At 36.2% G+C, this 25,454-nt stretch overlaps 3 protein-coding genes across 6 annotated transcripts in view; 2 read left to right on the top strand and 1 right to left on the bottom strand.

Moving 5' to 3' along the window:
- Window positions 1-736: 736 nt before the first annotated feature.
- On the top strand, window positions 737-4,018 carry LOC134532790 (putative nuclease HARBI1). The gene is made up of 4 exons (XM_063369646.1): window positions 737-1,510; window positions 1,810-1,866; window positions 2,416-2,631; window positions 2,779-4,018. Exons 1-4 carry the CDS (start codon window positions 1,226-1,228, stop codon window positions 3,280-3,282), a joined length of 1,062 nt encoding a protein of 353 aa, XP_063225716.1. The 5' UTR covers window positions 737-1,225; the 3' UTR covers window positions 3,283-4,018.
- A 1,915-nt stretch (window positions 4,019-5,933) lies between these two features.
- Window positions 5,934-7,895, bottom strand: LOC134532789 (uncharacterized). Its single transcript, XM_063369645.1, has 2 exons — window positions 7,393-7,895; window positions 5,934-7,008 (listed from the first exon to the last, which is right to left on the bottom strand). The coding sequence occupies exons 1-2, from the start codon at window positions 7,573-7,575 to the stop codon at window positions 6,319-6,321; spliced, it is 873 nt and encodes a 290-aa protein (XP_063225715.1). The 5' UTR covers window positions 7,576-7,895; the 3' UTR covers window positions 5,934-6,318.
- A 30-nt stretch (window positions 7,896-7,925) lies between these two features.
- The window catches only part of LOC134532787 (uncharacterized), a 33,219-nt gene continuing 15,690 nt past the window's right edge, over window positions 7,926-25,454 (top strand). For 3 of the 4 annotated variants that reach the window (XM_063369644.1, XM_063369643.1, XM_063369642.1), the window contains exons 1-5: window positions 7,936-8,440; window positions 12,845-15,354; window positions 16,719-17,890; window positions 22,348-22,626; window positions 24,891-25,210. In XM_063369644.1, the coding sequence (XP_063225714.1) occupies window positions 8,200-8,440; window positions 12,845-15,354; window positions 16,719-17,890; window positions 22,348-22,626; window positions 24,891-25,210 (4,522 nt within the window). In that variant the 5' untranslated portion in view covers window positions 7,936-8,199. Of the gene's footprint in view, window positions 8,441-12,844; window positions 15,355-16,718; window positions 17,891-22,347; window positions 22,627-24,890; window positions 25,211-25,454 lie in introns of all 4 variants that reach the window. The other variant, XM_063369641.1, reaches the window with a different exon arrangement.

The following is a 25,454-nucleotide window of genomic DNA, read 5'->3' as shown; positions in this document are numbered from 1 at the left end:
TAAACATTTTACGCTTTACTCTCTTGCATAGTTTATAAACCAGGCCTAGGGCGTCGAAAGAGATCAATAATCGCATTTTTCTTTTCGACATCTTAATTTACGATGCCTAATCATTATCATGGGGCCAAACCCTACTCAGATAACAATGCTAGCATATATTTGATACTGGCATAAACTTTCAGCATCTCTTAAACAATGCTGTCCATAAACGATAAGTGTGCTATTCAAAAGGATGTTTTTTTTAAAAAGTAATTTTAAAACAGAATTTGATGGTGAATTTTTTTTTTTTAAACTATGGTTTCAGACTAGTACCTTTGAATATATATACTGTATAGAAGTCGCCAGCCCAGGTTAAAATTTCTAATACGGTTTTGAGGTAGTTGGTTAATTCACCGCCGCTATCGCCACCATCTCTAGGGCATCGACTCGTGGTGGTCCCTGGTGGACAAGTGTCGAACTCTTCAAACACCCGTTCCCCCTCACGTTGAACGAACTTGAGCTGCAGTGAATGATTGGTGATTGGTGCGGGGAATGACAGCGGGCGATAGAGCTGCGCTCTAACGTGTAAATAACAACTAAGACGATACAGGGCGTTACGGCAGCGCACTGCAGCGGTGAAGTTCCCAAGCTGCTCATCATACACTTTTGAAAAACGTAGAGTAAATCCTATCTACTCGCGACTTCTATACAGTATATATATTCAAAGCTAGTACTTTATTTACTCTATCAGCCATATGCAGAGATCTCACTTTATCTTTAAGGGTCCCTCAAACGCAAAAAGTGGCCCTAAGTACCGTGCAAGAACCTCCCTTCTACTTCACTTCATCACGGCACCCTAGATTTCAAGTGAAGGAAGCTGTCATACTTTAGGCCGCCCGATCCGAGCCTTAAGGGACCCTAAATTAAGATGGCGGTCATTATTTGAAAAAAATAACTCATTTAATTAAACTTCTACTGTAATATAAAGAGGAATTGGGCTTGCGCTGCTTGTAAATAATGATAATTATTTAAAATGAATGTGTAGGAAGAGTTTTGTTGCATATGCGACTCTTTTAAATATTCTAGTGTTAAAACAACTTATCCCATATCCACCCAGACCATCTTTGTTTACATTTTGAAGTGCTTACTTTATTTACTAGAAAATAGCCGTTTCGTAAGTGATTTCTAAACATTATTGTGTGTTCTTAGAGTAAATAAAGTACTGTGTGAGTTTATATTTGCTCTGATGGATGACCCGAGATTGTTTGACGAAGAATATTTAGATTTTATTCAACGGGTCGAAAATAGAGAAAACCATCATCCCCGACGGTATTTACGTGATGGTCAAAATCCTTGCGAATTCTTCTCCGACATCGAATTCGTCAAACGTTTTCGATTTTCTAAACAGATTGTGATGGACACTATTGTGCCTCTTGTTGCTGCCGACAACAATGATAGGAGAGGATTGCCATTGCCACCAGTTCTTAAAGTTGTAATAGCCTTGCGATTTTATGGCAGCAATAGTTTTCAGGTATGTACATACAACATTATTTTAGTGTGTGTTTAATTGCCCAATTAAATTTTAACTCAATGGGTAATTTGGCGGAGTAGATTTGCTGGATAATAATTATGTATATTAATAAAAGGTAGGTTGTGTCAGCTATTGTAATAATATTTTTAAAAAGTAGTGAAAGATATATTAATTTAATCGATGTGATTTATTAATTCCAAAAAACCTTATTGTTCATCTAGTTTTCCTGAAGCCACTACTTTGTACAATTACTTTTTTTTTATGTACAGTATGAGTAATCTCATGTGTTTCCCTTGCAGAATGTATGTGGTGACCTATGCCATGTCAATCAAGCAACAGTGTCAAGGATTGTAAAGGTAATGCAATGTTAACACATGTAAGATAATTTTATGTGAGTAGTTTAATGAATTTTGGTAAAATTCTAGTTTAACCCCGTTTTCTTTAAAAAAAAAAAAAAAAAAAGATTAAAATGTCAAACAAATGTAATTTAGTGCTATTAAAACTCCTCTATATTTTTCAAAATCCTGACATAAGAAATACCTAATAGTTTCAGAGAAATTACCGTTAATTGTTTACATTAGAAAGCCTAGTTGATTACTGATTTAAACAATATCTTGCTAGACTTAAATAACCATCCTCAGTAGTTTATAGTATATTTAAATTAGCTAACCTAACCTACTAATTGTATTTATAATAAAGCCTACCTAGCCTAGACTGCCATTATCTCTTATTTCAATTTCAAAGCATTTGTAACATATCGTACCTAACCTAAGTTAGTTTCTTACTCAGCCTTTATTTTATTATTTTATTTTTGCAGGGACTTAAGTTTTACCTATATTTAAGTAGTGGAATATATATACCTACTTTTTGAAAAAAAACTGACTAATCTGGTAACTTTGTAATAGGTTGTTTCTGCACAATTGGCCGAGCACCTTTTGGAGTATGTTTATTTTCCTGGACGGCAGCAACTTCAAGAATACCATAGGCAGTTCTATGTAAATGGTGGCTTTCCTGGTGTAACTGGGTGCATAGACTGCACTCACATTGGCATTAGAAGCCCTGGTGGCCAGTTTGCAGAACTCTACCGTAATAGGAAGGGTTACATGTCTCTCAATGTTCAGGTATGTTTTCTGAGATATTTATTATAGTACTGTTATTGAAAAAAGATGGAACGATGATAATAAATATCTATGACAGTTTTTTGAAACTGGTATTTACTTGCAATTTTAACAGTATGCAAATATGGTGTTTGTCCATTTTTTTTATAGGTTGTCTCAGGTCCTAACCTTGAGATTCTTGATATTGTGACAAGGTGGCCTGGCAGTACACATGACTCAAGGATTTTCAGCAACAGCCGGGTGATGACTCGTTTTGAAAATAGAGTTCTGCCAGGAGTACTGCTGGGAGACAATGGCTATCCTCAACTGCATTTTCTTTTTACTCCAATACTGGTGCCAAATACAGTTGAGGAAACTCGCTACAATGTAGCCCACAAGCGGACCCGGAATACAGTAGAAAGACTGTTTGGAGTATGGAAGCGGAGGTTCTCATGCTTGGGACACAAGCTACGCTCAAGTCTCCATACTACCAGCAGGGTCATCGCTGCAGGTGCTGTTTTGCATAATATAGCTGTTGCACGTGGTGAGCCACTGCCACCTCCTCCAGCTGACGAGGAGCACTTCATGCCTGCTGTTCCTGTTGCAAATGCGGCACCACGAAATAATCGTGGAGTTGAAGTGCGTGCAGATTTTATTCAGCGAAACTTTTTCTGAATTTCGTTGATTTATTTTGAGTAGATTGAAAACCCTGTCTTACCACCAATGTTATTTTTTAATCAACATGTAATCACAAAAGCAAACGGCGTAGAATCTATACTAATATTATAAAACTGAAGAGTTTGTTTGTTTGGACGCGCTAATCTCAGGAACCACTGGTCCGAATTGAAAAATTATTTCAGTGTTGGATAGTACATTTATTGAGGAAGGCTATAGGCTATATTATATTATCAATAACATTAGGGATTCTTACTAAAAGTCCAATTTAGAATCAAATGTGTTGGAGGGGGTTAGATACAACATGCAGTACACGTACGAAGTGTGTGTTGACAATGCCGCAGGCGCTAGAAGTTTATTTCCTATTGCATATTAACATTGTTGCCACGCACTAGATGCCTTATCATTCTTAATTTTCCCATACAAGTAAAAAACACCCGTGTGATATTAACAACGAAGCAATCAGTACCGTCATAAGAGTTTTTTAGTATTTAAATACTTTTTATCACTTTAAATCACAAACCTAAACTATTGTTTTTTTTCCTCTCTCTGTGTTTAATTTGATTTTTTTATTAACATTTTTTTTTCAAGTATATACATTTTACAGACTTGAAACTTCACAGTAATGTTCCTTATGTTACGCAGGATGACATTTTCCGAAAATTAGATCCCATGGGTGGTTAAAACCAGGAAACAGTGGGTACTTTGTCTGCATGAGAACAAGATTTTGCATTGTTGATGCCTACTGCATCTCCATGGCAACGGGCATCGCGCGGCAGTGGTGTACCCACAAGGAGGGGCATGTATAATGAGTGGCGCAAGAGTGATCTGCCTGTAGACTGCCGTAGCGAAGTACGGGTACATCAGTTGTACGTTGCGTGCACGAGTCGGGAAACCATCGGTGCTATTCATTTTCTCTCCGGTACATTATACAGCATTGTAATAAATTTTCACTGAATTTTTTTTACAATTACTGTAAATGGGAGCTGTGGCTTAATTTTTTTCCATTAGTATAGCCGTGCGAAGCCGGGTCGGGCAGCTAGTTTTAAACATAATTCCTTAAGTTATTTTTAATATAATGCGTTGTTTGCTTTGTAGTGACATGGTAATAGGCCTCCTGGGGAACTCGCCATGTAAAATAAAGAGTAACGAGTTGAGTGCTGTACCTCCGGATGTTTACCACCCATGGTAGACCTCTAGGGTCTAACACTTGTGGTAGATATCCAAGGTGATTTGGAAACTGGCACAGACAGGTAAGTAGTGCCTTTTTTGTTTCATTTTTGCTACTTATTGTGTATCTATGCTTCTTAAAGGTATTCCTAGAATGAATGTGTTTGTAGCACAAGGAATTTTAACCTTGCTGCATTATACATTCAAAGATGCTTTAAAACATGATCAGTCTTGTTAATTCCTACATTTACACAATAATACCTGAATATGGAAGTTACATGATTATCTTTCGATACTTCTCTGTATTAGCTTATTGTCTCACAAGATATATTCAGGAATTAAAATTTCATTTTAAATCATTCACTTTTACAAAGAGTAATGTGTAGAAAGTAAAATTCTTAAATAAAATTTGGAACTATTATGTATTTTGTTGTTTTTTGTGTTTAAACTTTTAATAAAATTGGAATGAGCTAAAGCCTTTGTTTAGTTATGAAACTGAACATGCAGAATATTTACTGACATTAATGCATACAGTACCATCAAGTAATTCAGCTGATGATAAATTATAAAAAAAATAATAATTTAATTCCTTCTACACATCAGATGAGTTCTTAACCCAGAGTAGAGTATTTTGTTGTGTATATATAATGTCTAATAAGTTCTCACTAGTATGCATTTAAAATTAACATTTTTCAAAACATTCCATATGCCACATCACAATGTTTTAAATGAAATTTACAGAAAAGTGGCTTCTGGGAAGTAAGACAAGTAATAAGTGAAAGGTTGATTAGGTTACTCATATTATTACATATTAAAGTATTACTTACATATTAAATACTTATTATTAATGTTTCTGACTTAACTTTATAAACCTTTTACATAAGTAGGTATTACCCTTATTTCCCAGAAGCTGCTTCTCTACAAAAATTACCATATTGTGAACCAGTCCTAAATTATGTCATCCAATTTAGCTTCATACTCCTTGTGAACCATTTATGAATCCTAATTCAATGCCCATAAGTTCACCTATGAGTACTACATTTTCTGTATGGCTAGGTTTACTATTCCTTGTAAACTGTGTTATGAATTTTAATAGGATATGTCTTAACTGTATAACCAGTTATTGTGAATAGCTTATTGTTTTACCAGCAACCTTGTTTTACTGTAGAAAAACAATTGTAAGGATGTTTTTGGATATTATGCAGTCATCACTTAGGTAAATTGTTGCAAGGGTGATTTTGACTACACACTAAATGCTACGTAATTGGAGAGAAAGTAAAAACTAAGTTTATTTATGCATAAACAATTTGTATTGATGGTTAGTTATATTTGATTATCTTTATTAAAAATAAGTAGTGTGCTTAGAATATAATTGGAAATCATTTCTGGAATAAAGAATATGACCCAGATTTACCCCAGATTAATATTTAGTAGCAATGATGCTACAAATTGACCTAATTTGGTAAATAAAATGAATTATATAGACACCAAAAATTTCACTTTGTAATAAATAAGAACAATACCCAATTTATAAGGTGTACAGGAGACATTTGCAACCACACATTGCAAGTAGTGTCACAGATAACTTTAATTGAAATAGATCAGTAAGAGAAGCTAAAGGACACTTTTTTACCATTAAAAAATATTGGCATGCACATTTAGCATAATTGGAACAAGACGATACTTACCTGACTGTGCCAGTTTCCAAATCACCTTAGATGTCTACCACGTGTGGTAAACATCTGGAGGTATAACACTCAACTCGTTACTCTTTATTTTAAATGGCGAGTTCCCCAGGAGGCCTATTACCATGTTAATGCGAAGCAAACAATGCAGTATCTTAAAAACAAAAAAAAAAAATTGTTTTTAAAACACTACATCATTTGCTTCCGTGAGGATCTTGATGCGCAGCTTATGTAGCTCGTCAGCGTGTCGCATTTGCTGTGCGTGCAGCTCAGCCCTACGCTGTTCTGCCATGAGCTCAAATTTAATAGCTCGTTTCTCAGCTTCCACTGCTCGAGCCGCTTCTGCCTGCTCGTTTGCAAGGCGCTGCTCTTCTGCCTCTGCCATTGCCTTACTTGCTCTCAACTTAAGCCTGTGCTCAGCCTGTTGCATTGCGAGAACTCTCCGTGCACGCTTGTCGGCTCGCTCAAGGTTTAAAAACCTGCGCTCCACCTCCACATCAATTGCTGGTTTATTTCTAGCACGAAAACCAGAAACAGGTGTTGGTAGAACAATACTATGAGGTTCTTCTTGTGATGCATTCACAAGTAAGCTGCCAGTACTGAGTGCACCAGAGCCAGTATTGTTAGACTGTGGCATCACAATTTCTACAGAAGCTGAAGCTTCTGAAGGAAAAGTCATGTCACAGTCTACAGCATCATCCACACAATGCAACACACCGCCCAATGCTATTTCCAGCTCAGGATCTGTGGGAGGATCTTTAACAAAAGGTCCTCCACCAGTTGCCATTCGCTGTCTTGTGGCAAGAGCAAGGGCTTTCTTCTGCTTGGTCTTGACATTTTCCCAGCATTTCTTCAGCTGGGCACTGGAGCGCTGCAAGTTAAAATTAATTTAGCTGTGATATAATTATTATATGCGAATTACAAATGTAGTGCTAAATGTACACACATTAAGTTAAAAAGATAGTTCTGTCTATAAAGTATAAATCAATGTTTGGTGGTAAGAAAATAATCAAAATTAAAACAACTTGTATTTATTTAGGTGCTCAGCCAGCTGTTGAGTCCATAGTTTGTTCTGCACACCAATAGAGAAAACTACTTATTTTGTATAACAAATAACCTGTCACTGATGGTTAAGAACAATCATTTAGCGATCTTTTTTTTCCTAATATATATCTAAACCAAATTATATTGTAATATATATATAAGAATAACTATCACATGGATTTACTTCAATATGATAATGCAAATAACGTACCTTGATGACATCAGGTTGGGAATTGAACTCGCATTCAATTCGCGCCCAGGCATCTTTCTTGGCAGCCAAGTTGCTGAAGTCTGTCTTCTTACATTCGATGACATGTGCCCAGGAACGAACAAGCCCTAACAAAATGCTTCGTTCGATAGATGAAAATCGCTCGGATTTTTGAGAGGACGTCATGATGTATTCTCAAGGTAGATTTGAATATAAATCTAACAAATACAAACCAACTACAATCAACGTGTTATCAAAAAAGTAAACAAGTCAATCGTGGGTCAGTTCCTATTGGCTGTTAACCATGACGTATTCGTGACGTCACGGAAGTTCGGTTAACTTCGGACACGATCGGCCTCACTCGCAATTTAGTAAGAGGCGAACCTTCACTTTATAAAGTAAAGGAACGGGCTGTACTTCAAGCGACTCTGCACGATACTTAAACTATAAGGACGGCGCCTCCCTTCATGAAGTATCCCTTAAAGTTAAAGTAAAGGATGACCTCTGCATATGGCTGTATGGTTTCAGAATCAAAGGGAATGGGTCTTTGTTTTATAGTAGGGAAGTTTTAGGGTCACAGAAATGTTTCCATTGAGGTAAATTTTTCGTACGTGTATTAGATACACTTTTAAATGGCACATAAATCTAGTACAGAAAACCATGACTTGAGAATGCTTTGGTGTGAATCGATGTGAGACAGGTTCGTGAATTTGCGTTTGTGTTAAGTTTTTGACTGATTCTGTACACTGTTGAGATGATAAAGTTCGTTTGAACTCTATAAATAACAATTTTTTTATGAGTTAAAATAAAATGGCATCAAAAGAAAGAATGTTAGCAGAGAGCAATAGTGTAGATGACGAATTTGAAGAAGGGGAAATCAAGGACGACAGTTCATATGAGGATTTGAGTTCAGATGATATTTTCACTTTAAATGAAGAAAAATATGCATGTGCAGATATTGACAGAAGTGGATGTACTAACCATAGTTCTGCTGCATCGCGTTCACCACGGACCTTGAATCCGAGGGCGAGGAAAATATCTTCCCACATTGGTGAGTGCATAATATAAAGTATTTGCTATCTTTTACTGAGTGTATGTAGGCACGTATATTTTACAAATTTTTTTTATGACAGAACAGGCGAACAATATTTTTTGTTGCCTGTTCGGAAGTTGGGAGTTAATGGTGCCTAATATCAACTGATTTTTGTAGTTACCTAAATGGAAAAGTTCTCAAAAAAAGGTATAGGCCTTATTGAAAGCTCTTCTTACAGTTAAATAAGTTACGAATATAAAATGATCAGTAAATGAGTTGTAATCTGTGTTAATACTGCTGCTGGTAGATGGGTGTGGCATGCTCTTATCCTTTTGTGGTCCAGAGGCATAAATTTGCACATTTGTGATCACACGGCGATTAAGGGCCCTGCCTTTGTGAAAATACAGTTTTTAGAAATTCAGAAAAAAACATGCAATTTAAAAACTACTCCAGACATCCATAAAAAAAACATTTTCTGTCTCTGAATTTTGTTTTAAACTGTATTTTTGCAGTTTGGAAATTGCAGAAATGTGTGGTTTTAGAATAATGTTTGGTGATTCTGAAGGAGAGCCATTTTGGTAAATATGTATTGTACGGATTAGCGTCAAAAAAAATCGTACAAATATAAAATAACTTTCATTATATGCTATCTTACGTCCTCTTTTCAGTACCGCCTGCAGAGATAAAAAATTCCAATTACTTTTGGAGATATCGAATTTTTTAATATTCATTTTTTGGCGATTTTTTTAAAAAAAAATGTTAAAAATCCGAAAATATCTTTATTCTGTGCTCTTTAACTTCCTCTTTTCATTAAACCCGGCGGAGATCAGAAATTCCAAATACTTTAGGAGATATGGAATTTTTTAATTTTCATGATGTGCACTGATGCGGTGTTTCAGCGGGAAGCCTACGATTCACGCATCCTTCTGGACATACCCGAATACCATTTCACCATTGTTGCTTGTTTACAAGTATGATTTTTTTTTTTTTTTTTTTCGCGACGTAGTTGAACGACTACATCACGTAAAAAGAAAATTACGTGAGTTCCTACTGTTCATCCTTTTTCCCGGTTTGTTAGGTCAGGTCAGCTACATTATAAATACTTTAAAACTAAACAACCATTAAAATTAATTTTTATTATTTTTAATGTCCGTTCAGTTTCAAAGTATTTATACTGTAGCTGACCTGAACTAATCTACCTTTGTCCCGTTTTGTTAGTTCAGGTCAGTTACATTATAACAAGTAAAATTAATTGATATTATTTTTAATTTCCGTTTATTTTGAAGTATTTATCATGTAACTAACCTTACGTAATGGAAAATTTCTGTTATTTAGGCATTCAGGCACACACGGCAAAATATAAAATGGTGCCTGTTGAATGATTACATAGGGCTTGTATTGCAAAATAAGAACGGCAATATCTCCAAAAGTAATTGGAATTTTTAATCTCCGCAGGCGGTTTTGAAAAGAGGACGTAAAAGAGCATATAATGAAAGTTATTTCATATTTGTACGATTTTTTTTGGCGCTAATCCATACAATACATATTTACCGCCATAGTTGGGCGGTATTTGCGAAAAAAATGTTAAAAATCCGAAAATACTTTTATTCTATGCTCTTTAACTTCCTCTTTTCATTAAAAATGGCGGAGATAAGAAATTCCAAATACTTTAGGAGATATGGAATTTTTAAATTTCATCACAATTATACCAGTGCATTCATGTGGCATTCTGCATTGTTTCTTGTTTACGAGTATCTATTTTTTTTATTGGATAATGATGTCACGTGATTGATCGTGATAGGCCAGAATTCAAATGAACCAATACGTGATTATTTAGTTCATTTATTGTTTTAAAACGGTGTTTAATTAACGCCTCCAACTTAGGCGAGTTTTTAACGTTTCTAATTTTAAAGTCTTATTTTTTATTGTTGTGCAAGTAATAACAATAAGTAACAAAATAATTTTACGTGTGTTGTTACTGTTCATCCTTTTTCCCGGTTTGTTAGGTCAGGTCAGTTACATTATAAATACTTTAAAACTAAAGAACCATTGAAATAATTTCATATTATTTTTAATGTACGCTTAGTTTCAAAGTATTTATAATGTAACTGACCTGACCTAATCAACCATTTTCATTAATTAGGCATTCACAAACACACGGCAAAATAAAAAAAATGGCGACGGTCGAATAATAAACACAGGTCTTGTATGCAAAATAAGAACTGTGATATCTCCTAAAGTATTTGGAATTTCTTATCTCCGCCATTTTTAATGAAAAGAGGAAGTTGACGAGTATCTAATAAAGGTATTTTCAGACTTTTAACAATTTTTTTTCGCAAATACCGCTCAACTACATATGATGAAATATAAATTTTCGATATCTTCTAAAGTATTTGAAATTTCTTACCTCCGCCGCTTTTAATGAAAAGAGGAAGTTGAAAAGCGTCTAATAAAGGTATTTTTGGATTTTTAACATTTTTTTTTCGCAAATACCGCTCAACTACATATTTACCGAAGTATTTTTAATGTAGCTAACCTGCCTAACCAACCGTTCATGATTTTATGCTATTTTTAATTTACCTAACCTTACATAACCACTGTTAATGGTAAATTACTGGTCAACTACTCACAGTATCAAAACACCATCTTTGATATTTAATGAATGGAAAACATGTCAATAAAAAAAAAACAATTTTGGGATTTTTTATTATAATAGTTATAAAAAAGTCATTTTCCTTCAGAATTACCAATTGTCTGTCATAATGTTACGGTTACCACTCAAATCTTATAGTTGCCCTATGCACGACAAGTCCACAGCCTTGTGCTTAGAGACGATACTGCTCTAGAAGTAACGGTGAGCATGAAACCTATGATCACACCACATTAACATAAATCAAATGTTTCAGCATTTTTAATTCAGACTGAATTCTGAAATACTCTGTAGTGGGAAGGCAAATGAAGTTCAGGGAAAATGTGGGGTAGAAAGCAAAATAAAATAAAATGAAACAAAAAGTATTAAAATTGTTAAATAATCTAAGTTACATATTTTTTTAATAATTTTATATCAATATTAAGCTTTTTTTAAATCTTAAAACTGCACTAATTTTCTCATATCCAAGGTCCTTCACAAATATAAACTTTTCAGGAATCAAATTGAGAAAAAAAAATGGATTGACAAGAAATAATATTTAAATGACATAAATAATGGTCCCTTGTTATTGAAAACCTTTTGCATGACTTTTAAATAAATACACACCTGGAAAATTAAATCTTCTTGTGTTTATGAAGTACTATTACATTATCACCTTTACAGAATCATTCAATTAATTTTTCAGAATCATATTTTTTTTAGCCACCCATAAATTTCATCCCTAGAAAATTAAATACTATATTCTCCACTAATATTGCTTTTATTTAATTACTGTTCCAGGTCAAATCAACCAGTTAATGTATCATTTTAATTCTTTTTCTATTAGATTTATTTGAAACTAACTGTATATAGTGTTAAGATGTCAGACTACCTGGGCACACATGTGGGCTTTAGAAAAAACTTAATGATTTGAAAACTGCCCAAGATTTTCCAGTGGTGTCTTGTTTACGAAAAGCATTTAAGAATACAGTAAGGCCCAGAAAAGAATTTGATGGGTAAACCAAGAAAACTTTTCAGAGAATTTTATAACTGTTGCCAGCAATTTTCGATCTACAGAGATAGATTGTTTGCTAGTTATGTTATCTAATCATTATAATTTGCCCCTAACTGTTCTTGCGTTTATGGACAAATATGACATGTACAAAAGTTACAAAAACCTTCGTAGTGCTGTCTGGATTTTTATTGGACTAAGATCAGCCACTGTTAAGTTGGAAATTTTACATTATTTTTTAATGGCCAATATAATTGCCAACAACCTAGATAATTGTTTTTAAGTTTACCTTCATTTCTTTCGAATTAATTGAAAAAAAAATTTCTTAGTATTTTTCTGCTTAGGTATTTTATGTGAACAGTAATTTTATATTAATGAAAATTATATTTTTGCTTGTAGAGTAACATATTAAACATAGAAGTTATTTTAATAGCTATCTCAGTCTCATCTTATCTTGTGATGTTCAGAATACAATGATCTGTATGAAATCAACAACCTTCAGTTCGACTTTCTTACCTCTGAGTAGTCCTGCAAATTGAACATTGAAAAAGGCTTATGGAACAAATAATCTGAATAATGATTTTTTTAAATCCTGGCATAATTCCTTAATTGATTGTTGTTCTACCTTGTTCAAATTGTGTATGGACACGAGTGGAGTTTTTAATTTTTCTATTTATGAAATAGTACAGGCTGCTATGAGGCCACTTCACAAGTGTAACCTTAAATAGCAATTTTTGAAGTTTTAAAAGTAAGTATTAATTCTGTGATGTTTATTTTTCAGAGTTAGTCCAAGAGAAGGAAAACAGAGATTCTCCGGTAAGCATTGTAACATCGAAACTAGTTCCGTATATCAACATGAGGAAGCGAAGCCATTATGCTTTCTTCCAGGAGTCCCCTCGTAGACATCACAGTTTATTTGACAAGATCAAGCGAAGACGCCACAATAACACAGATGGTAGGCAACTCCAGCGATGTGTGTCAGATGTTGCAGAACGAACACATACGAAAAAGAAGCATAATTCTGTGTCGCACCACAAGATGAAGTCAATAGATGGCCAGGCAGCAAAATTGAAGAAGCGGCACAAGGAGTCTAACTTCAATGAAAATGATGGAGTGAGTGAGAAACGTGTTAAAGTAAGAAGATCTCACAAAATAGCTGGTCTTGTAGGACAACATTTTGTCTCTGCCAGCACCAGTCTTAGGAGAAGATTACAAAATATGGGTGTAACTTTGCCCACCCTGGACCTCAGCACCATATCTGAATCATCATCTACACAACTACTGCCACCTTCACCACCACAACCTCCACTCTTACCTCAACCTCCACTTTCGCCACAACCTCCTCTCTCGCCACAACCTCCTCTCTTACCTCAACTTCAACTCTTGCCACATCCTCCTCTCTCGCCACAACCTCCACTCTTACCTCAACCTCCACCGCAGACACCACCACCTGAGTTGCTGTCATCACCACCGCCACTACCATCACCACTGATAACTTCTTCACTAGAACACTTGTGTACAAATACTACCTGTGCAGATATTGACAATGACATCATTGTACTCCCAATTCCAGAAAAGCCACCTGTGGAAGTTATTGACATCGCAAGCTCCCCAGAAGTTGAAGATAGCAATTCTCTTGAACCTGTGTATCCGAGTAGCATCAGCGAGGAAGTTCATGTGCAGGTAGCTGTAGAGAATGAAGAAAAAACTGATACAGGTGTGCCTGAAAACAACGATGTGACTGATAAATCAGCAAAAGAAGCAGACTGTGGTGCCCCTGTGGAAGATGAGGAGGTGTTGCAACTCCGTCTTATTGCTTTGCGGTCTGCGATTTTGAAGAAGCATCAAAATCGGCAAAAAAGGAGAGTTCCTGCAAAGCATAATCAACAAGATTTCAGTCCAAAAAGCCCTGACCCCCATTTGACCAGTACTGAAAATGTGTCTAGTGAAGAACCTGATGAAATCACCACGCTTGTTGATATGGAATTGGCTGACACAGATGAAGAGAAGGAACCCAGTGAAGAACACGGAATTAGTGTCAATGTACCTCTGGCAGCACCTGATGCAAATGCTCCGTTAACTTGGGATCAGTCGTGTGCTGTGTTTGGTCCACAACCGTATCCATTGCCTGCCTCATACGTAGGATATGATGATTGTGGTATGGTTCCATATTGTGCTCAGCCCATTGGGATAGAATTATATAATGGTGTTCCTGTTGCAGAATCAAATGAGAATTTCACTTGCACTGATGGCAAAGAAAATTTTGAGGGACCTTTTTACATGGCAAGATCAGGCACATCATCAAGTAGCATCTCTGCTAATTGTATTTCAGTGCCCCAAACATGCAAGACTATGGACCATCTTGATGAGCAATTGGTGGGTCAGGCCAGTAGCGATTGGAGACCAGAGGATGAGGTAGATGATGTCACCGCGATAGATATGGCATCCATGATAGTAATAGATGAGGTGGGGCCAGAAGAAGATGGGCAAGCAAACATTAGTGACGTGCAGGAAGTGCAGGATGAAGAAGATGAAGAACTACTCAGAGCCAAACTTCTTCACACAATGTTAAATTCAAAACAAAAAAGAAGTATTCCGGAATCTATTTCGCATGAAATCAGTGCAGTACAAGATGGTTACAACCCTACAGAGCATATTCCATCGGAGAATTCCAACCCACTCTCACTAGTTGATGGATCATGGATAGAGATCAATCAAACAGTTTTGAGTACAGACACATGTGTGCCTGTCATCAAGGATACAGCAGCCAGAGGAAATGTGCCAACCAATCCTATTGTAATGTCAAGTTCAGATACAGGTGTGCCTATCATCGAGGATACAACAGCCAGAGCAAATGTGCCAACCAATCCCATCGTAATGTCAGTACCAGTGGCCGGAGCACCAATCCCGACTGTTCAGAGATCATTTCACAGCATACAACATCGTGCCATGCAGGCTCGTAGAGGCGACAGGATGCAGTACTCCAAGAAGCAGTTGGCCAGAGCACTGAGATACACTAGGAAGAAAGTGAATCTTGTAGTTCCCAATAAGTCACAGTCACTGAAAGTGACAGTGCCCATGAAGGCCACATCACACTCCTCGCAGCGATTCGTGATCTGTCTCAAGGATGACGAGGAGTCTGATGATAGTGCAGATGAGGCTGCTACCGCAAGCATGGTTTCCGAGCCGATGCCGGAGCTGGAGGAGCGGATCAACATGTTCTTGAAGCAGGCTCGCATGAGCCAGGAGGCAGCGCAGAAGTTGGAGCCGACCACAAACAAGACACCGTTGGTGAGTCTCGCTCCTTGTGAGTCACAACAGTGTTTTTTATAGGTGCTGGCTTTTAAACCACCTGATGAACCTTTATGAACTGCTTTTTGCTTAATGTGTAGTTTTGTAAAGTAGAAATTTGTAATGTTTGACACTTGAATGTTAATGTAGACAAAATGGTCTTAAAATCAGAAAATAGTAAGTGGATGTGTTAGATTTTTCTGAAATTAGTACAAAAAATTAAATTCATATGTATGTTTTTTAATATTAATCTACATTTTTACTTGAGCGTGATGAAATTTTGCACATTTGACCTTCAAAATAAGAGAAAAGTTATTGCATTATTTCCAGATGCTTTGGATGGACAAATGAAAAACATTGAGTACTCGTGAACTTTGCAGTAAAAGGTTCTAAATGCAAATAAAATAAGACTGTTTGTTTTCTGTCTAAATAAAATATACATGTTTATTCAAGCCTGATAAACCAGTGACAATCCAGACCTGCAGCTAGCTCACAATTGGTCTGGAGGCACATAATTAAACACTTCAAGAATTTTGATGGGTGCCGAGAATAATTGACTTCCTTATAACTGAGATGTTGCATAATTTTGTTTTCATACTAAAAACAATAACACAACATACAAAAGAAAAAATGAAAGCACATAAAAAATTATGTAAGTAGAAATTAAGGAAATATATCTCATATCAAAGTAAACCAACCATTAGAAATATTTAAATAACCATTAAATAAATGTAAACTATGTTAATAAAACATCTTACAAATGCACTAATCCCTTGTAAACAAATTATATATAGTGTTTTTTTACATAATTATAGAAAACCTAACTAAGTAGTATTTATGATTATAGAAAAACTATAAATCTTTCGTAAACTCATTTATAAAGTCTGGAGGGCAATAACTGGGTTGCTACAAACCTGTACACAATTGACTTTTGACCGTAAAAGAGGAAAATTACAATCTATGTTCGAGATTTAAAAAAAATTATCCCCTTTTTCCCATAAATGAAGCCTTGCTTAAAACCAGGACAATGTAGGGTATTTCAGATATACGTAGTTATAAATAAAATAATTTTGTGGTTTCAATTTTTTTGTTAGGGTTATTCATCAAAATGGTGGGCCAAAAACATGCAAAACATTAGAATTTGCCACAAACTTTCCAGTTGCATACATTTGTTCTTTAATTACATAATGCCAGTCATATGGTGCTAATAATTATCAGTATTTTGTCACATTGCAATACCATTTTTGTCATTGCTATAAAAATGCTTACTTGAATTCATGCACTATTTAAATAAGATATTTGTTGTATTCAAAATGTTGACCATAATCTGCTTGCTCTTAACGTTTTTTCTCTCTAAATTTTAGGCGGTTCGACACCTCCCACAGTCACAACAGGAAGAATACAGGCGCCTGAAAGACCAGGTTATGAAGCTGGAGGAAATGAACAAACTTCGCCGCCTTCAGCTGATTTCAGCATCGACTAAGTCTTTGTCACCAGTTCGTCCTGTAGCTGGGAGAGTTGTGAAGCCGCCAGATGGGACAGTGACCGGCACTGGTGCCAGCGAGAAGGCTGCTCGGCAGAGTGGGGCGGAGCGCATGGTGACTGCGACGAACAAGCTGACCGTGACCATATCTCAGCCGAGGCCCGGTGTGGTTCCTGCATCGAGCAACGCAATAGCCAATAATAGCATTGTGCCGAAGAAACCCCACACTTTAGGACGAGAATCATCCTTGGGGGTTTCAAAAAGCATCACTTCCAAAAATGTTAGTGCCAGAAAGACTTTGTTTGAAAAGATCACCAACAAAGAATCGCGTGTGGTGAAGGCTCAGCCAAGGCAACCATCGTTTGGAACCACCAGAGTAATTTCTCCAAATATATCTCCGAAGAAGCAGTTTCAGCAGCTACCACATGGCAGTAGTTCTGTCGCTTCACAATTGGGAACTGTACCCAAGCAAGTCAAGGGTAATACAAAGATTAGTGTTGTTGGAAACAATTTAAAGCAAATGTCTAGTAGCAGCAGCAGCAGTACTAGTAGTCCAAATAAAGAGTTGATTAATGGAAGTGTTATTAAAAGTCCATTGAAATCATCATTGACTAATACTTCTGTCCCTCTTAACAGACACCTGAATGAGAAGGTTGCGGGCAGCTCAGGTCTTGCAGAGACAGATGGTGCTGATGCTAATGTGCGGGTTGAAAAGAGAGTGGTGGATAATGTTCATAAGCTGCAGGTAGCTCAGAAGTCATCAGAACTTATCACAGAGCCTGTACAGTCGTTGGCCGGCAAAGAGTTGTCAACTCACGTGGAAACCACGAAACCTGATGCAAGTGTAGTTATTCCCAAGACTGCAGAAAAAATTAAAGAACAGAAAGAGGACAGTTATTTAACTGAAAATAGTGGAGGTCAAAGCATGGTAAGAAATCTTAGACAGGAAACCACTGCCAAGGTCGCGCCAGCTCTGGCGGAAACATTGCAGACAGTCACCGACACCAATCAGGAGTTTCTCCTTAACTTGGAGCGCAGCCTTCACGCACAAAGGTGAGTTTCCAACTGCTTGGCTTTTTTCTTTCATTTTCAAGAGAAGTTTATTTAGCATGTTGGCTACAGTTTTACTATCCTGACCACTTCTTTCCATTTCCCTCCCTCACTCCCAAGAAATGTACAAAAATGTATGCTTTTAATTCACATTTAATTAACACCATTTTATAAATAAGTGTTTAGTAACACTGTATACCTACGTCAGCTATCTGGCTGTAGCTTTGTGTAAACTGGTAAAAGAAGGGGGGATAGTGCTGTCCTAGTTGTTTTGTCGTGGCTCCCATGGATACTGGCAATGACAAGTATGGTTTGATTTTATTCTTTTAAATATGTGTCTGGAAATATACTTGGCAGAACATTTCAAGTGGCGTAGATGCCTGGCTGCTGAGTTGCACCAAGGTTGCCGTAGCAGTTTAGTGTATGCGTGTGTGTATACGCATGGATTCACGTTTCCGCCCTTGTTATCCTTCCTTTCAGGCTCTATGTCATTTATCGCTCGGAATCATACATTTGTGTGTGTCAGTCCGTGTGTACCACCCTTCCTTCGCATCGCCCTCTGTCTGTTGCTATTGTTTACTGTACGAAGGTGCATCATAAAATTCTGAAAGTTCTGGCTCATTATTAACATTCGTGGAGCTGCACTAATGAAACATGTATCACATTAAATCAACATGTGGTGTGTGTTATTTGTAAGCCGTGAGACTTGTGCACAGTATGAATTGGTAATGTCAAAAAGCAAGCGCCCACTGAATAGGTAATGTGTTTCATGATATGTTGAATAAACTATTTTGTCCATAAATCAAAACTTAATTAGTTTGATTACCAAAATATTTGTTTTTGGTAGGTATTTACTTTCTTCTTTCAAGCATTTGGTGTGTGATTATTTTAATTGTTTAAATAAATTTAATGATAATTTTCTTTCTCTGTGCATTACCATAGGAAATGTAAAACCAATATTTACATATAAGGACAGTTCGTAACCTCAATTATTACTTACAAATAAATTTTCTTTTAATTTTTTTTTCCATTCCTCAACTTGTTAAAATTGTGCCACCAAAATCTTACACCATTTCATACATATTATAAATTAAATTGCTAACCTTTTATATGATTTATATCAGCCACGTAGCACCAGTGCAATAAATACCATCATAATCAAAGGTTATGGTATTTTTTTTTTTTTTTTTTTATTTATTTATTTATAAGCCTCCATTTCTCCAGGCAGCCTGAAGGGGAGTTGTCAATACAAAACACATAGGACACTCACATACAGAACTCAAATTCAGTACAGCGGATATTTTGTCATGGTGCTACCAGCAAATCATATACAGTAGCAATTAATATACAGTATTGATACATTAAATTATATAACATATATTAAAAAATAAAAACAAAAGTGGGACTTATATACATATGTAGATAGATACAAGACAAGACAGATACAAATCATAGTCAATGTTTACAGAGCATTTAATATACAAAACAGATACAATAACTATATTTGCAGAGCATTTAATATAATCACTTTGCAAAAAATATGAATCACCCATCTAAAAACTCTTTAACAGAGTAGAACGCTTTTTTAGTTAAATACTCTTTTAATTCCTTTAAATTTCTTATCATTTCTAGTATTTATCATCTGTCTTGGAAGTTTGTTAATTAATTTTATGCCACAATAGTACGGGCCTTGTGCAAATATATTTGTTCTATGCCCTACTATCTGTAACTTATTTTGACCCCTGGTATTATATTCATGTATATCACTATTTTGTTTAAAATTTATATGTTGAGTTACAAACAATATGGTATGATATATGTACAAGGAGGGGAGTGTAAGAAAGTTTAGCTCCTTGAAGAGAGGTTTGCAATGGTACTTTTTATTTTTACCTTTTATTATTCTTAGTATTTTTTTTTGAAGGCGAAATAATTTAATTGCTTTACTTGAGTTTCCCCAAAAAATAATACCATACTCAAGGATAGATTGAACGTTTGAGAAATATAGAGCTCGGACAGCTTGAGTCGAACAAATATTTTTAATGGTTTGCATAGCATAACACATAGTGCTTAATTTTTTAGAAATAGTGTTTATGTGCACATTCCAGGATAGATTTTTATCAATTACTAAACCAAGAAATTTTATTTCATTTTTAATTTCCAATTTTCTGTTTCCAATAGGCTTAATTTCGTCTTCCAGAATTAAATGTTTTGACCGTGAAAATTTCATTATAGTGGATTTAGAAATGTTGAGGACAAGTTTATTTTTTTGGAACCATTTATTGAGTTCACTTATCACTGTATTTGTTATGTTTATAAAATCTGTTTTTTCAGTTCCTGATATTATTACACTTGTATCATCAGCAAACATAGTTGTTTCACCTTTAATTAATCTTACTGTTTGTGGAAGGTCATTGATAAATAGTATAAATAATATTGGCCCCAATATCGAGCCTTGAGGTACACCAATGGTTACTGGGTTTTTTTGCGAAATGTATTCTATTAATCTTCCATTGTTATTTCTATGAGTAAGTGCTGTAACTTGATAACGGTTATGTAAATATGATTGAAATATTTTAAGTGGTACTCCTCTTACCCCATATGATTCTAATTTTGTAATTAACAACTTATGATCTACACAATCAAAAGCCTTAGAGAGATCAGCAAAAATACCTAAGACATGGTTTTGTTTATCGAAAGAGTCAACTACTTTGTTTATAAAGTGATATATTGCTTGTTCTGTTGATTTCCCTTTTAAAAAGCCAAAATGATTTGGTGATATTATTTTATACCATCTCATCATCATAAATAGTCTGAGTTTAATTGAAAATGTTGTGTTCATACTCACATGGTTTCTTCCTATGGTAATATCTTATGATTTTCATTGTTCACCACATCTAGTATCAAAAAATGAGTGTTCATGAGAAGTCCAGGATTACCTACCACCTCTCAGTAAAAATTAATGTGTGTTACTGTCCATGTAGAGCTGTTTCCATGTTTGAAGCACAGAAGCTAGGTCTAATGGCAATGGATGTTAAAAGAGAAACTATTTTTATAGTTCAGCAGATACAGAATAAGAATTTACATAAACAATTTTGACAGTAAACGACATACAGTACTTGGTACAAATGTTTAAAAAGATATGGTGAATGAGCACGATGGGAGACAGTCTGGTGGCACTATTTAGCGCTTTATTGTAGAGGTGGGATTAAAGAAGTTGTCTATCATCATGAGTCGTTTTCAATAGCTGCTTTCTCTGTCGACTCTGCAGTGTGTGTGGTATGGCTGTAGTTTACGTCTTAAGTTTTGTCTTCTATGAGGCAGGATGTCCCTCATCAGCAGCCAACCTTCACTAATGTATGCCTCTTCAGTGGGACCACCTAATTTGGCATGCATAAATTACTTACATATAACATAGCAATATTATGCCACTAGCTAAGAACATTGCAAGAACCACAAAATTAAAATATATATTGTAATGGCAAAGCATAAGACTTCTGTGAAGCTTCTATGAAATTTATACTTTCACAGAGTAACAACAAATGCGAGAAATGTATTGAGTTAAAATTTTAATGAAAAAAAAAATTACTTGACATTTAAGACCGAGCTTAAGACTTAACACGGACACACATACACCAGACACAAAGTGTTTTAAAAGCCATAGTAAAGATTAGAAAATAAATTTCCACAAGGAAATTATAAACAAGCAAAATCTGGTAAATGATCATGTTGGATTCTGGAAGGCTTTAAATCACAAGAGGAAATGCTACCATGCATGTGTTGATGTATACTAATAATTGACATGGGGAAGAGAGGCAGCGAACATGACACAAAAAGAGAAATGACAGGCAGCCAAGGAGTTGATTATTTGACTTGCACATTAGAAGTTTTGTAATCTTATGATGCATCCAAAGTTAAAAGTTGTGGAGCTGATATTAATCCTTACACGTAACATGTGAAAATGCTTGATATAATAGTCACTGTAATCAATAAATGTTTATAACATGATTAATTTACATCTTTTACATGTAGCAATTTTAGATGACAGTGCTGAGATAATTTTCGGGCCAAAACTGATGTGAAGCAAGAATGACAGAGAGAATAAATATTTCAGGTTCAATTTTTTTGCGGGGTCTGACCCAAATTTTTTTTTGTTAAGCGGAAGATATAATGGACGATTCGGTGAGCCTGCGTGTTTTTATTCGAGATGCTTCTGTTTTCCCCCATCGACTCAGCATCATCGCTTAACCCTCTTATCATCTGCAGTGATGTTTACAAAACTTTGAACCCACAGATCCATGCAGGTTTTTATCTGAACCAGTAGTAATTCGCATTGAACGTGCTGAATTAAGAACGGCTGGCTGCTGATTTTGTTCATCGGCATTGGAATAAGATATGGTGGAAGTAGCAGTTTGATGCGTAGACCCGTGGAGTGTGCGTGAAGCGAGCGTGGCGGTGCGCAGGTGCCGTGTGCTGGACGGGATGACGGACACCTGGGACCTGCTGCGTCGCATGGAGCTGAGCCAGGAGCAGGAGGAGGCGAGCGCGGCCGAGGTGGCCCGGCTGAGGGCGGAGCTGAGGCGTGCCGAGCAGTGCCTGCGGGCCCAGCGCGAGGGTGTGGCGGGCATGCGCGCCCTGGTCAGGCAGTCCTACGGCCGTGTCAAGAAGGGCAAGGAGGCCTGCAAGGAGCTGGCCGCTCGCTGCCTCTCCGTCGGCAGCTCCCTGCGTGGCCCCGGCTACAGGTGCCTTTCCGACATCGCGCAGATGACGTTTTATTCCTTCGTCATTACCCCAAAACCACTTTTTCATATTTCACTCTATTTCTGTCTGGTTTTCTAATCGCAAATCTTTGCCACACTGCTTTCCAGAGTTTAAGCATAGTGAGTGCAGAGTTTTAATTATTTATATTTTAATTAATTCATAATTAATATTTACTTGTCTTTAATAAATCTATATATTTTCCTTCTTACAGCCCTCCTGAACTAGCAAGTTTTCCATAATCTAGTGAGGAATAAAAAAAAGCCTTTAAAGGGATGGGGAATAGTTACATGTATTATGCTCATAATTAACACGAGCTGACCTTGCGTAACTATCAATTTTAATAGGGTGAAGACATGTTTCCATATGCTTTGTGATAATGGTTTTAAGAATAAAATTGAAATTTTAAAACATACTTGTACAGAGCCTTTTATTGGCTATGGTGGTTGTGATGGTTAAGATCTCTTGCTTCAGGCTGGTTTATGTTAGTCGAGTTGGAGGGCAATTAGAAAAGCAAGTTACCGTGTTTTCTCGCATAATCGTCACATATTTTATTCTAAAATCAAGTTTGAAAAGTAGGGGTGCGACGATTATGCGGGAAAAAAAATTTTTGTTAGGTGAAGTTATTCATAAAAAACCCCGTTCATGGAAAGTACGTTTATTTAAAAAAAAAAGAAAAAGAAAGTGTAGTATACAAGAGCACGCCAAACAATTTATATTAATAATTCATTAAACAAAAACCTTTCTGCAACTTTAAATAGAAAACCCAAACTGTAACGCGAACGCAAGCCACTTGAATCTGCGACGTGAATTAACGCGTAACTATTGCCGTAGTACACATTTACCACGAAAGAATGCGGGCCATCAAATGTAGTTAACTCGGCACTCAACAGAGAGAGCGCGCTGCATGCAATAGGCGAGATATCAATATTCGACTACATGTGCATGTTCTATATGGGAAGCAACATAATCAAACATTAATGATGCCAACTAGCGCTGGCTGCATGTTCATAAGCGGTACACCGTGGCGACGCAGACAATCAGATAAAGGAAATAACATTTAAAAACTTCTTTAAAAGAAAATTTACACGTCAGACAACTTCGTATTTCCGTTAATTAAATAAGTAAGTTGTAATGTCCGAATAAATATTAGATTTATACTATAAAATACATTGTTTTATACGGAAAAGATATCTACACCGGTACACCGCGGCGACACAGACGATCAGATAAAGATAATAATGTTTAAAAATGTCTTTAAAAAAAATTTACACATTAGACAACTTCGTATTTCTGTTAATTAAATAAGTATGTGGTAATTTCCGAATAAATAATAGATTTCTACTTTAAAATACATAGTTTTATACGGAAAAGATACCTACACAAAGCGCTCGGCATCTAATAGCGGGACCAAAAACATAATTCGACTTTTAAGCGAGAATTTTTTTTATCCCAATTTTGACGGCTGAAAATATAGGTGCGACGATTATGCTCGTGCAATGATTGTGCAATAAAAGAGCGTAGTACTGTTAAGTCTAAAAGTGTGGACTCTATGGAAAATTGAGTAGTTCCGTCAGGGAGTCAGACGTTTGAACACTTCTAGCACTCACCTTCTCCGACCACCTGGTTTTTTAGGCTTTTTTTTTTTCTGCGTATCTCTTCACTCACACAGTGTGGTTAATCTAACGAATTGGTGTCGTGATATCAGTTGCACAGTAGATCAGTCTCACCATTTATTAAAAGATTTCATATCCTAGTTTAAAATGAAATGGCCGGGAACTGAAACTTAGAATTTCTTTTGATTCGATCTCTTACCCAAACTTGTTTTTCCCTATTTATTTCCAGTGTAGCAAGCAGGTTTTGCAAGCCAGTTTTCTTGTTGGCTTGTTAATGTTCCATACACAATGTGTTTGCTATTTCACAATACAAAGAATGTATTTATTTTATGAATATGACTATGTATGTTGTTATTAACAGTGTGTGTATCAGAAGCCAGGTTGTCTGTTGTTTATGTAACATCTTTTTTTTTTTAGTTAGAGCTATCAAAAGATCATAGGTTTGCTAGTGATTTAATCATTATGAAAAATTACACTGGAAGAACTCAGCATGTCCTTTTTTAAGTATAACTGTATTCTCAATCGCCTGTTGTATGTGTGTTCTCATCACTTTGTGGTAATATTCTGTGTGCTTAGCTTTTGCCATATTTTAACAAAATTTAGAAGTCTTTTGATAACTCATTGTGTTTCAGAGTACCAACAGCAAGGGAAGAACTGATGGTAGTGAAGCTTCGTCAGATTTCTGAGTACACTCGGCGGATCTCCAAGAAAAGAATCCTTAGTACTTTCTCGTCTCAAGCCCAAGTTGACGCAGAACCGTCATCTGAGCGAAGCTCTCGTACGGAGCCATCTCCGGATACCAACGGCCTGAACACGCGTCCTGTTGTGTGCGATGAACCACAAGTGCAGGCCGAGGGACCTTCGGCACCCTCGTGCTCGGATCCTTGTCCCGGGCCAGATACGACGCCCGGCGGTGAGCCGTCAACCGAGTCACAGGAGGACTCGCCAAACGGTAGGCCATCGTCTTTATTACACACTTTTCAGATACTGCGTTGCCCACTTTGCATATTCTTATTTATTATGTTGGAATAACTGACGCTATTTAATCCGGTTTTCTTCGGTTGGGCAAATTCTAATCCAGGACCAATTGAGCCGCTCACATTCAGATTTTTCTGGGTGAGTTTGGGGGTTTAGCTACTATTCCATGGGAAAAAAAATTGGAAACGTTATATTTTACAATTATATTTTTTGATTAT

The sequence above is a fragment of the Bacillus rossius genome, chromosome 6 (genome assembly GCF_032445375.1).
Source record: "Bacillus rossius redtenbacheri isolate Brsri chromosome 6, Brsri_v3, whole genome shotgun sequence".
Classification (NCBI taxonomy): Eukaryota; Metazoa; Arthropoda; class Insecta; order Phasmatodea; family Bacillidae; genus Bacillus; species Bacillus rossius.
This window is presented reverse-complemented; position numbering and strand designations above follow the sequence as displayed.

What these genes read in the sequence shown, in the direction of transcription:
- LOC134532790 (XM_063369646.1), top strand. Translation starts at nt 1,226, where the DNA reads ATGGATGACCCGAGATTGTTTGACGAAGAATATTTAGATTTTATTCAA. An exon ending in ATGGCAGCAATAGTTTTCAG is followed by an intron (nt 1,511 to 1,809) that starts GTATGTACATAC and finishes TTTCCCTTGCAG; the next exon opens with AATGTATGTGGTGACCTATG. An exon ending in CAGTGTCAAGGATTGTAAAG is followed by an intron (nt 1,867 to 2,415) that starts GTAATGCAATGT and finishes ACTTTGTAATAG; the next exon opens with GTTGTTTCTGCACAATTGGC.
- LOC134532789 (XM_063369645.1), bottom strand. Translation starts at nt 7,575, where the DNA reads ATGACGTCCTCTCAAAAATCCGAGCGATTTTCATCTATCGAACGAAGC. An exon ending in CCCAACCTGATGTCATCAAG is followed by an intron (nt 7,009 to 7,392) that starts GTACGTTATTTG and finishes TTTAACTTGCAG; the next exon opens with CGCTCCAGTGCCCAGCTGAA.